The 13,557-nt window shown below is 33.5% G+C and overlaps 1 protein-coding gene across 6 annotated transcripts in view; it reads left to right on the top strand.

The window, feature by feature from the left end:
- LOC129953659 (A disintegrin and metalloproteinase with thrombospondin motifs 9) overlaps positions 1–13,557 on the top strand; it is a 161,069-nt gene that overhangs the window by 96,222 nt on the left and 51,290 nt on the right. For all 6 annotated transcript variants that reach the window (XM_056066985.1, XM_056066984.1, XM_056066987.1 and 3 more), the window contains exons 16-18: positions 1,592–1,645; positions 1,701–1,873; positions 1,924–2,189. In XM_056066985.1, coding sequence (XP_055922960.1) covers positions 1,592–1,645; positions 1,701–1,873; positions 1,924–2,189 — 493 coding nt within the window. The remainder of the gene's footprint in view (positions 1–1,591; positions 1,646–1,700; positions 1,874–1,923; positions 2,190–13,557) is intronic.

The raw sequence follows: 13,557 nt of genomic DNA, 5'->3' as shown, positions 1-13,557 counted from the left end.
GAATTCTAGCATTCGCTTCAATCATGAATTGGAGAACAGAGCCCGTTTGCACCACTTCTACCTGCGTAACGTCATATATCAATGTCGATCCGATAATATAGGTTTTACCAGGTTTAATGTCGATAGCTTGGCAATGTTGGTTGCAAAGGTAGAACTAGATAAAACTCATATTCGATTCAATAAAGAAAAGTGGCAAGTACCTATGCCACTCTGTTTAGCAACGCTCATATTACATGTCATTACATGACAATATTCATGCCGCGTCTAAGCTTTTTTTCAGATATCCTGTGGAACAATTCTAAGTTAAGTGTGGTAAATGTTTAATATTTACCTTTGTTGTGTTTTTTCCCATAATTTCTGGTCATGAAAAACCAGAAAAAAATCATCCGGCCAGCGGCTCGAAAAAATTGTATCTAAGAAACTTAATATTAGATCACTTTTTGCAGCAAAGGGGGCTTTTTATCAACAATAAAAGTTCCAAGGCGTCAATCATCTTGGATTTATCTGCTTAGACAAGCGACTTTCATAACATAAAGAAAATGGGCCTGCACACGCGACACGAAGAATTTTCGAACTGAAACCGGTTTCACTTTTTGCAGACCCAAAACTGTAAACAGTTGTGTATATATTAGTTTCAGTCTTCGTTCATTTCATACTGCACTTCAGGACGGATTGAAAGGCCTTGTATGTGCAAGCGTAATAGCGGTGTTAGATTCCACAATCTTGGAGGCCACGCTACATTACCATTAATAAGGACTTCATGACCAACCACCAAATACGTAGGGCTTATTTACTTGGGATTTTTCTTGGCTACCCAGTCTAACGTTTGGGCGATATGCATAAATTTAGTCTTTCGAATATGGGCGTTGCAGACTTTTCTGATTTGCTTGAAGTTTGTATGGCTTTTCTCAATAGGGTTAACTTTGACGAGCTGGCTTCAATGTCACTATCGAGAAAGCATAGTGACAAGTTAAAGATCCTTGTGTAGAGCGTCCCAATTGACTTTCTCGTATTGCCAAACGGTTTTCTTAGGAGCTCTTTCTTAAACTTGAGAGTTTTAACACAATAAATTGGCAGGTATAACACAATGGTCAAAAGAAGACATAAAACACTTATAGTGTATTTATCAGGATCAGAGGTAAGAAACAAGTTAAGAGTGTTTTTGCTCGACTTTCCACATCCCATAATGATTTTGCCGAAAAACTTGTACTTCCAGGAATGCTCATTTGTTTGCTCTTGACTAAATGTAGTGATATAGGAATAGTTTTCGACATAAAACTCCATTGAAAGTAAACAATTAAAAGATATCCAACCTACAACTAAAATGTTTTTTGAGCAAGCATTAAAAAATTATTAAAAATATGATAAATATTAATTTGTAGTCAACTGTAATCAGCATAGACGGGATTTGTAATGCTGGTTAAAACTACTACCACACTTTTCTTATTTCAAAAATAGAAAAACCGAATATCGGTTATAATATTGTAATAATCGCACTCAAAAACTATACGCACCACTATGTTTTTTTTTTTTTATACAAATAATTTAAAAAGTGTTGAATACTTAAATAACAACAAATAAACTCTTGCAGGATCTTCAAATATATTAATAACCCAACCTGAGTACCATACACAAAACTATATTGGTGAGTTAGACACGATACCCACAAGTCTACTTTAAATAACGTTCAACATTTATAGTTCTGCGCAGTTCCGATAAAGAATCGCTTTTAAATGGTGAAAGAGTGATCAATGTATACAGACATGTTTTCTTTTACGCTGGAGTACCTTTTGAATACAATGGATCCAATAACGTCATCGAAAAGGTCAATACCACATACTCCAGAAAATTAAAAAAGGATTTGATAGTTCAAGTACGATTTTTGTCCTTTTGTTTTACTCCATTTTAACAATTATACTTTAGATAATTTCGCTCAACTTAGAATCTATGAAAAATGATGCCATTCTTTTATCGTACTCATATACTGCCGAAAAGCGATATAAAATGGAACCTTATCAATGGAGAATGAAAGATTGGAGCTCATGTGATGCTCTATGTCAAGGGTCTTCCTTTCGAACTGCAGAATGCATAAACTTGGTGTCAGACCTCAAAGTGGCCCCACCTTTTTGCGATTCTTCAAAAAAACCTCGAACTCAATACAGGGCATGCAACACAGACTGTTATATAACGTAAGTACATAGAGAATTTACTATTAAATTTAAAATATAAACTATTTTGATGAGAAAAACAACACGAAAACGGTAGACATAAAAATAAGGTTTTTTAATTGTGGTAAATCTGGTAATTACAATAGTGTGTACAAATTTAATCAAATTGTATAAATACAGTACTAATGATAATCATTTTGAATATATGTAAATGAATAAAATAAGTGGCTCAACAATCCGTTGAGAACTAGTGACTTACAATTCTCAACTATTCCTGTGTGCAAGCAGGTACTGTTGTCAGGGATGTAGGAGACCAGCAAGTTTTAAGAGTCTGTTTAAAATAGTACCTATAATTTAATATTTAAAAATATACCTCCAAAAAACCTTTATCTTCAAAAATTTAAATGCTACTTGATTAATCAACAGAACCTTCATTTTTTAGTTTTTTTTTTAATCGCCACACCAGTTTTGTTTTTTTATTTAATTTTTAGGCATAGAATTTTCGTTTAAAAATGTTTTAATATGCCGTTTTATAGAACACATATGTATGTATTGTACCCTTATACTCTAAAATCGCTTTTTACCTCATATGTAAGACCAATCTTGGAATAGTGTTGTTTTATCTGGAACCCTTTTAATAACATTCAATCTAAAAGAATTGAAATGGTCCAAAAAAAATTTACAAGATTCATTATTCAAAAATTTGAGTGGAACATCGAAACTCCACCGTACAAAACTAGATGCCAACTTTTAGGTATTCAATCACTTGAAAATAGACGTAAAATGTTTTCTGTGATTTAAAAGTGACATTTTATCGTACCATATCAAATGCTCTTTTTTGTCGTCTTTAATAAATTTGTATGCTCCATCGCGACAACTTCGAATACGTTGTTTGTTTCGAGAAGATGTATACAGAGTTAATTACGCGAAAAATGAACCTATAACCCGCTGTGTCAAAGAAACAAACTTAATTTTAAATTGTATTGAAAAGTAAACTATTATTGTATTTTCATTTTAATTGATTTTATATTTTGATCATATGTATGAACGAATTAATTATATATTTTTATTTATATTTAATTTTTTTATACTTCTGATATTAATTATATTTTAAGTATTAAGTTTGTTTAAGTTTATTCAATAAATTGTAAACATGTTAATATTTATCTAGTAGTCTAATTGTAGATTTTTAAATCTCATATTGATGAATAAATAAATAAATAAATACGGCTTAAAATCACCAAGGTTGCAAATTTCAAAATTGGTTTTATGACAAAAAATTATAAGCTAAAATGATGACTTTTAGCTTATACTGTTTTAAACTTTGTATATTAATAAATTTTGAAAGGGTAGCGTACAGAATTATATACATTATTCGAAATATTTTTAGTATAAAATATCTTACATAAACCATCAATTCGGAAAGGTTTTTCTAAGTTTGATAAAATCAACAGGAACAAAACAAAGCACATAGCTTAAGATCTGATTTATAATATGGGTATATTATGTATCTATATTAAATAAGCAATAATGACATATAAAATCTTCTACAAGGAAAATACGTCAAATCATGTCCGGGAACTATTACGAAATGACCGTTCAACAAATGACGATTTCAAATAATCTGACTTTGTCAATAGAAACATATTTGAAGTTCCTTTGTTATTTCGAGTCGTAAAATAGAATTTCATCGATATTTAAATGTAATAAATACGTTCACGGAATGACGGACTATTGATGTACGCTGTACGAATAATGAATAGAAAAGTACTTAACATTAAGACATAATTTATTTGACGACTGACGTTTGACACCGAACGACTGCATTCACTTAAAATTATTTTTGATCGATTATCAATTTTACTGAAATGACTTGTGCAGTATGAGACAAACTATGCATTTTTATAGCTAAAAATAAATAATCTTTTGGTATCCTCCCTAAAACTAAATTTTGTATAAAAAATACGGTGCATTGAGTAATGACCGGCGTTAGATACCTTCAATTTTTTAATTATATTTTAGACTTGTTGTTGAAGATTGTAAATTAGGACGCGTTCTCGAAATGATTTTCTACGCGTGTATACTGATTTCATTTGAAATTCACCTTCTTAATAAATTATATTGTTTGATGGACACACACAACAGGTCAGTTTTAGTATTTTATTCATTTCTTTTTTCAATTAAGTCAATATTTAAGGCATTTAACTGCATCTTGGTGATTTTGAGCCATATATCCTTTTTTTAAAGTTTACTCGTGTTTATATATATCGTATTAATTTTTTTTAACTGTTGTAAATAAGCGCAAACAACTACTTTATGTACTTATAATTCATTATTGCTTTAATTCAGTTATTCTATGTATGTATGTATAAAATAAAAGATTAAGAACAAGCGTAAGCAATTAGGTAATTGATGTGTGTTGGGCAAACTTTTCTGAACGACTTCATCCAAAGGCAACGGTCAGTCATGTCATATTGTTTAGATGAGATTAACAAGAGATCAACCTCTTATATCTAGAATAGGGTATGCATTACTACATTCCCTCTCCAGTTAATTAAGACATCAATGAGTTATCTGGAACCGGACCACTGGCTTTCTGGTCCTTCTCGATCGTCTCAAAGTAGGTGTCTAAGGAGAATGTTCTGACTGGGCCATAGGATTACTAGCGGTGCTGTTTTGCAGATTTTCCAATGGTCTAGAAATATGACGAGAACTATTATTAGCATTACTTGATTTCACACTTGCCTGATCGCATTTGACTCGTATAAGTTTGTCATCGTTTATGCACCTATCAGTACTAGTAGCTTATTGGTTTCGGGGTCTCAACTGATTCTGGTGTCGCCGCCAAGATCCAAATGGTGTTGACACAAGATACATCATACGTCTTATGTTTTTTTGAATCAAACCACAAACCCAGCTTGGGCCACGTGCATAATGTTTTGCAAATATTGAAACGACCTCCAACTTTAATACTTTTCCTCTGTGTGGTTGGGAGCATCAATGGTAGAGTAACCTTTGGTGGCCACCCGTCGAGAATCTCTGCTGCCGATTTCCCTAAAATCGTGATGGAGTAGATCTAAAAGTGCTGAGAAGGTTGAGCAAAGCGGAGTTTTTGTCTTCTCCTCCCGCAATAGCTTTTTTTAATGTTGTTTTGAACGTCCTAACAAAACGCTTTGCTACTCCATTGGAAGCTGGATGAAATGGAGCAGAAGTTAAATGTTTAATTCCGTTTTGTTTACAAAATTCTAAAAATTTGTTGAACACAAATTGTCGTCCGTTGTCGTGACAATGGTTTCGGGGAGAAATATTCCTTTTAGGGCTGTTATGGTAGCGTTAGAGGTGATGCAGTGCATTTTAACGATAAATGGAAACTTGGAATATGCATCCACGCGTGTCATCCACATGTCTCCAAGAAATGGGCCTGCAAAGTCCAAGGGTATTCGTTGCCATGTTTTTGTAGGTGTGTTGCACTTATCTATCGTGGGTCACCAACAATACCTTCTAGAAAGCTGTTTCATTCGTGTAGTACCCCAATAACAACTGTGCAATAAATATAAAATCTTGGTCTGTAGCGCTGACGGGATGATAACTCAAGCTGATTCGGTTTGAAGAAGAAGAACATTGTCTTCCATGAGTAACGAGAACCGGCAGTCAAAATAAAGCTTCAAAGCCTTATCTTCATTGCAGAGATGTTCCGGCCAGCCGTTGTTAACAAAATTCTGAACTTTTTTCAATACAGGCTCTATACGCGTAAAGTGGGCTATTCGTTTGGAATCTACTGGAAATTCATGTAGTTAATTTTGAAAATTTGAATAGAATGTTCATTGCGTTTCCATGCTGATTTGTTGGTTTGCATTGTATATCGAAACGGTAAACCATAAGGAATAGGGCGTTGCAGCCGCTGAGCTGTTAGCACAGCCAAATTTTTGTATAAAATGAATCGGCGACCGTAAAGGTATTGAATGAACTTCTTAATGCCATAAATAATAGAGAGAGCCTCTTTTTATATTTGGCTGTAACGTTTCTGATGGTTGTTTAACGTTTTGGATACGTGTGCTATCGGAATATCTGAACCATCAGGGTGTTGGTCTGATATAAGGGCTCCGATTCCGTGGGAAGAGGCGTCTGTGGCTAGGATAATGGGTAGATCCTCATTAAAATATGTGAGCAATGTGGCATCTACTAACTGGGACTTTAAAGTTTTAAAAACATGCTCTTGTTGTTCACCCCAAACACATGGCACATTTTAATGTCGTTATCTATTCAATGAGGCTGCTGTTTGAAAAAAATTCTTAATAAATTGATTATAATAATTAATTTTGCCAAGAAAAGCTTGAAGTTCCTTAAGATTACAAGGTCTTGAGAGCAATTCAATGGCACTGAAATTCGCTTCGGATGGACTTATACCAGAGTTACTTACAGTATGACCTAAATAATTTATCTTACGTTGGAAAAAGAAACATTTATCTTTGTTGCAAACAAGGCCTTTTTCATGCAATCGTTTGAAAACGTCTTTCAATGAATTGAAATGGTCATCTTCAGTTGTCCCTAATACTACTATATCATCTAGGTTATTTACACAATTCGGAATATCACCAATTACCTGTTCTCGTAGCCGCTGGAAAATAGCCAGTGCACTCGAATCCTCAAATGGCAGGCGTTGATACTGATATAGCCCTTATGTTGTGCGATCACGCATCCCGAAACTTGCAGTTTTCAATGTTGTGAGTCTTGCCACAACTTTGGCAAGATTTCATTGATAGGAGCTTCTTCCAGTTAACCTTATGTGCCCCCGGGCTAAATGATCCGTTACGCCGCCGCCCTTCATTGGCTTGAACCTGTAATACCTCTGCTGCTGGTGATGGCTGTGTATTAGATTTTTCTTTTTTCATTACAATGATTTGATTAACTGTTAAAAGAACTTCTTCTAAGGATTGATTTAGTTTTTGTGGCGCAGATGAACGAACGGTATCAAGGGGCGTTTGTTAATGATAATTGTATCCCTCAGAAGGTTATCTACAAATTCCTTCTTGCAGCTTGCATTTGGACATACATACTGGCAATTTCGAGCTAACCCTCTAAGCTCAGCTACCCATTCGGCAAACATTCAAACCTAGCTGCAAGTATATATACATTCCGTTTAAAATGCTCCGTTAGCTTTTCCGTTATACCATCGAACACCATATGCTGTGAAATGCTGTTCAAGCTGCTTCAAATATGTGTCCCACTATTGCCTACTTTTCTCGAATTGATGGATTGGTGGTATGGCCGTTACGCTCATACTACCTGAAAAATTACCTTCCTTTTTAATCTGTCCCTCCATCCATTGCTTTTGATTGACTAGAAGAGCCTCAACTGTCTTGTTCTGCTTATAAAATACTCGTCGCCAAATGTTGTAAATAAGCGCAAACAACTACTTTATTTACTTATAATTCAATATTGATTTAATTCAGTGATTGTATGTATAATACAAAATATTAATTCATGTGTGGTGGGCAAACTTCTCTGAACGACTAACTGCTTCGCTGCTTAAACTTCATCCAAAGGCAACGTTCAGTCATGTCATGTTGTGCAGATGAGATTAAGAGAATGTTACCTCTCTTATATTTGAGAATTTGGCCTTATGACAAGTCACAAGACTTTAGTCCATAAACTTAAGGCCTTAGGGTATAACGACAAATTCTTGACGTGGATCGCGTCTTATCTCAAGAACAGAAGTTATAGCGTTATATTCAGAAATGAATTCTCCGCCCAATTTTACGTCAACTCTGGTTTTCCACAGGGTAGCCATTTAGGTCCTTTATTATTTATCTTATATATAAATGACCTAACATCCGTTATAAAAAACTCCTCCGTTTTAATATACGCTGATGACATTAAAATTTTCAAATCTATTAGTTCAATTAATGACTGCTCACAGCTTCAAGAAGATCTTCATAGTTTTAGGGAATGGTGCAATACAAACCGACTTTTATTGAATATTGACAAATGTAAAACTATGTGTTTTACACGCAAAAAAACAATTATAGATTATAACTATTTATTAGATTCTTCCTCCCTTTGTAAGCTTTCCGTTTTCTCTGATTTAGGTGTTATTCTTGACAGTAAATTAACGTTCTGTGACCATTATAACTCTATAGTTAAAAAAGCTAACAAAATTCTAGGTTTTGTTAAACGTTTTTCTCGTGACTTTCGTGACCCATACGTCTTAAAACTTCTTTATGTATCATTTGTAAGGCCAATACTTGAATACGGCTGTGTTATATGGGCACCATACTATTCAGTCCATATTGACAGACTTGAAAGTATCCAAAAAAGATTTATGCGTTTTTGTCTTCGTTTTCTTCCGTTTTCCCAAATATTTACACCACCTCCTTATTCTCAGAGACTTTTGCTAATAAAGCTCCCTACACTTTCACAACATAGACAATATCTCCAATTTTGTTTTATTTTAAAATTAATTAATGGTTCTATTATATCCGAAACAGCTCTGAATTGTCTAAATTTTAGCTATAGCCCAACTAGCATAAGAAGACAGATACCTTTATGTCCGAACTTTAGCAGAACTAACTATGGTATGAATAGCCCTTTAAAGCAATTGATTTCAGTCTTCAATAAATTTTATAATTTAATTTCATCTGTTAATGACAATGTTAAAAGTAAACAATTTAAAGAAAGATTTTTTAATTTGTTATAGTATTTATTTATTTCTATATTAATTAAAATTTTAAATTAAAAATTATGTAAATAGCTATAAGTTTATATTAACGTTAGATAATTAACGGATTAAATAAATAAATAAATGACATATTGGCATCCACATGTGTTGCTAGAATTGCTCTTTCTTCCACCCACTCATGGTTTGTATATTGTCTGTCTTCATCGGGAATTATGTGGCCAATGGGAGTGTCTTGTGAATCAATAATCGTGCAGAAATCGACCGGTAATTGTATGCATCCAGTTTCATCTGTAGTAACTTTTCTGTGGCCTATATCATTTGTTTTGAGAATGTTTCAGCGGATGGATCTTGAAGGGCTTAAACACGCATATTTTCTTTTGGTTGTACCTTTTCAACATTACGCCACAGTGGCGATAATTGGTTGATTTCATCAGCGTATGGGAAGTGTTTGCCTGAAATAACCTGAGTGCCGCTAAATAGTCTGTCGCTGTTTTTATATTTTAATGTCCTGTTGTTATCATGTTGTCCACATGATAATTTTACCCTGTTTAAGCACTTTGGCCATGGATGATTGTTTTTTATATTGCACTCTGCGGCAGCGTCTGGGTTATTTTGAATATTTAGTGGTAGTTTAAATACTGAACAGCTCGTTCTGCCTCCATCCAATAAAGTTGCCGCAATGCCAGAAGATGCAACAGCCATTGCGATACCGTAATTTGATCTTATTTAAGCAAAAATTAGCGAAATAAGGAGTGTTTAGCTAGTTCCACCTTGCAATAGCGATTCAATTCAGTGTATATTTAATAAGATACATTTCGATTTGGTGAATGCATAGTGGTAAGTCGGCAAATTGAACAGAGGATGGGATTATTATTTTTCATATAATTCTCCGACAGCTGTGTATAACAATTTAACTATAATTTAAAATGATTACACGGCTGAAGGAGAATGAAATGAATATTCTGGCAGCAAATCACGCAAAGAATCAGAGCATCACATTCAAAACTCGATTCTTCTTGGTCCTCGACTTCTCCAGTTTCATCCGCTTAACCGAGTTCTAGAATACTTGATATTTTAGTCACTTGGTTGTTTGATCATTTGTCATTTGATTAAGGGGGTATTCTGGTCTAGAGACATGAATTTTATGTAATTTTTGAAGTGCTGTAGAAAAAAGCAAGCTACAATTTTACCATCAATTTTTTTATACATTATTTATTCACATTAGAAGCATACAAAAAAAATAAAAAAGTAAAAAAAAAATAAAAATTCCGTTAGTTATCAGCTGATAGAGTAGTGCGTCTCAAAAATTTGGTGCGTGACCATACCCACGATTTTAGCTCTCCTAGAAATCTGAAATCAAAAACTAAAAAAGATTATTAATCTACAATAATGTCGCAATGTCTGGAACTACGGAAAAGTTACAAACATTTTTTTTTACAAAATGGCGGCTGTCTAAAGAAAAATACAAAAAATTTACCATTTTTTTGAACATTCTTCGATTTGTTAAAAATAGTAAAAATAAAAATTTGGGGATGGCCGTAGTTCCGGACGTAGACAAGTCCCTAAAGAAGACTTTCTTAAAATTTCAAGTAAATCGGTTCGGCAGAACCTGAGAAATCGTGGGTATCAGATTCAAAAAGACAGTTCTGAGAAAAACGCGTTTAAAGTACCCCATTATGTCTTTTGTTCTATTAGTTGCAGCCCAACCGATTTGGATGGCTACTCAGCAAAATACTTATTTCTCCGAAAATAATTTGAATTTGGGAAAATCCTCTAGTAGACATATTCTTAAATAGTTAAACTATGAAAATATGAAAAGAAAAAAAAATCGATTTTTTTTAATTTCTAGACCAGAATACCCCCTTAAGGAAATCTTTAATGGATACGATTTTCTTGTCCAATTTTCCTTATGCATATTTAATTGTTGTAAAAGTGGCATGATGGTTAGTGCGTTGGACTGTCATTCAATTGGTCTTGGGTTCAATCCCTTACCTTAATTCAAAAAATTAATTTTCGCGGGTACTGCCTCTTGCGAGGAATTGACAAATCCTTCAAGAGTAATTATTGTCAACAAATTAGAAAAAATTACCATGTTTTAATAATTTCCCGCTGAGATGACTATTGTAATCCTCTATTGAGCTGGTCATTCGCTTTGAAGAACAATAGACAAATATAACCGAGGGAGTTTCCTAATACTTAAATGAATTTATTTATAACCTTAATTACGGTTTCTGTTTTGAACAAAATTAAAAACCTCTTTGCAATAGTAGGAGTTTTAGGGAACGGCTTGTTTCGCATGGGCTGCGGTCTTACTTTTCCAAATTAAGCCTTATAATGAAAATGGCCACAATATGTTGGAAACATTTGACAAACCAATACAAAATATAATTTTTTCCGAACTGAAAAAAACCATAAATGAAATAAAAAAACAAAGCTAACAGGTTCCTTTCTTTTATCAGATTTTTTATATTATTTTAAATTTGACAAACAATTTAAGAGATTTAGAAAAAACAAAATTTATTTACAACTTTAATATAAATAACAAATTTATAACGAGATTTTAGGAAAAGAAAAAATGATAAATAAATGTATTTAAGGGAAAACACTACAAGAAAAAAACGCTCATATTAAACCTAAAAACTAGTATTGCACATAAACCCAAAATTATTAGGAAATGACTTTTTTATTTTAAGTTTTGTCTCGAAAAAGTTGTCTTGTAATTTGTAAAGAGTATATTTAATAAAGTTGACATAATCTCTTTTGTGGAGTCTTATAGTAGAATAGCAACGAGACAAAGTTAGTATTAGTTCAAGGACTTTATTTTGACAAGTCTGCAATTTTTTAATGTGAATCTCAGCACAATCGACCCACACTGGTGCTCCCTAAGTGAGAACTTTTATAATTTAATATTTTATTATGTTTGCTTAGACGAGACTTTCTATTGATAAACGAATACAGAATTCTAATTAATAAATTCGTTTTATGGATTGAGTTTAAAAAGTGAGTTTTAATCAAGTTTAATGCCAAGATATTTACAATTTTCGGACCATACGATATTGGTTGCATTAATATTGAGTGTTGTTTGAGGGAGAAAACATTGTTTTCTGCGTCGTTTGAACCAAATAGCTTAGCATTGTTCGGCACTAACGTTAATTTTCCACTTATTTATTTATTATTTAAGTAACTAAGACTTTTAACAAGTGAACACTGTAAGTAGTTAGCTGCGTCTTGAGCAAAAATATTTGATGCAAAAAGGGCAGTGCCGTCCGCGAACATGGTAATTTCAGTATTTTTAAGCCTAGAAAGATCGGATAAGAAAACGTTAAAAAGAATGGGACCCAAAACAGATCCTTGAGGAACGCCAAATGAAATATCAAATAAAGAAGATTTCGCAAGTCCAGTACTAACAAAAAACTATCAGTTTTTCAAAAAATTCATAGTAATTTGGATAAGAAATCGTGGAAAATTCCACAAAATTAGTCTAAAGATGAGCTCATCATGCCAAACAGCGTCAAAGGCTTTTTCTATGTCTAACAGAACTAGACCCGTCCAATTTTTAAAAACAAGATTGTTTTTGACATATTTTTTAATTCTAAAGCCTAGTACATACTTGCTCGTGAAGTGAACGTTCGCCAGTGGAGAAAGTGAATTTTTGACATTGCTCACTGGTACACACTTGTGAGTACACGTTGTGAACATCGTCAACTTCATCAGTTGAATCTTCAAATAGGTATTCTATTTCATATGACACCAATTTAAATTTTTTGAACATCGCGCAAGCAGCCACAAACTTTAAAATGCGGAAACCAAATGTCAAAGCTTCACCAACAGTTCCCGTACATTTTGCACGTGAATTGCCCGTGAACGAAAACTCTCCACTTTGTTCTCCACTCAGCTTCACGAACAAGTTCACGGGTGAACCAAAAACTGAAATTTGTATGGGTTCACGAGATGGTTCACAAGTATGTACTAGGCTTAAGGACTTAGTGGGAGGTGGATTGACCTGGTCTTATTCCGAATTGTTCAAATGGATATATGCTTCTTCCGTCGGTTCTTTAACACCTTTTCAAAAAGTTTACTAATATTGTTAGAAGACTTATAGGCCTATAACTTGATGGACTATCTTTAGGTTTTCCAGTGTTAGCCGCAAGGACAATTAGCTTAACCTTAGACAAAATAGAATGCATTCTCAGCAGTCCAGTTGATGCGGAGTCAAATTTTTAAGTTGCCGGCGGTAATTCGTATAAGAAAAAAAAAAACACAGAAGCAGAAGTAACAGTGTTACTTTCCTTTCAAACTACAAAATTAAAAATTAAATATTTATTATTTCTATAATACGATTTGTCTTTTTATTTTCCGAACTTTAATTTACAATTTTGATTTTGGGAATGAATAATATATCTTTTTACTTGCATAACGAAACCTCGGCTTCTTCTTGTCTAAAAAAAATATAAGCTGTAAACATCAACAGTAATATACTCGTACGTAGATCTTAATCCACCAACTGATAGTTCTTGCGATCCAGCTACAGTTCGTTGACACATAGTGGTTCATCTTCTAAAGTTTTTTCTCTCTATATCAACTCTCACCACACCTCTCATCTTCGTCATCACCACCACTCGGCTGAACGACTGCATACCTGCACACAATATAAAACATTGCATCGTGGGCGGGTCCAACTGAAACATTGCATAGCAGACGTATTGAACT

The sequence above is a fragment of the Eupeodes corollae genome, chromosome 1 (genome assembly GCF_945859685.1).
Source record: "Eupeodes corollae chromosome 1, idEupCoro1.1, whole genome shotgun sequence".
NCBI classification, from domain to species: Eukaryota; Metazoa; Arthropoda; class Insecta; order Diptera; family Syrphidae; genus Eupeodes; species Eupeodes corollae.
This window is presented reverse-complemented; position numbering and strand designations above follow the sequence as displayed.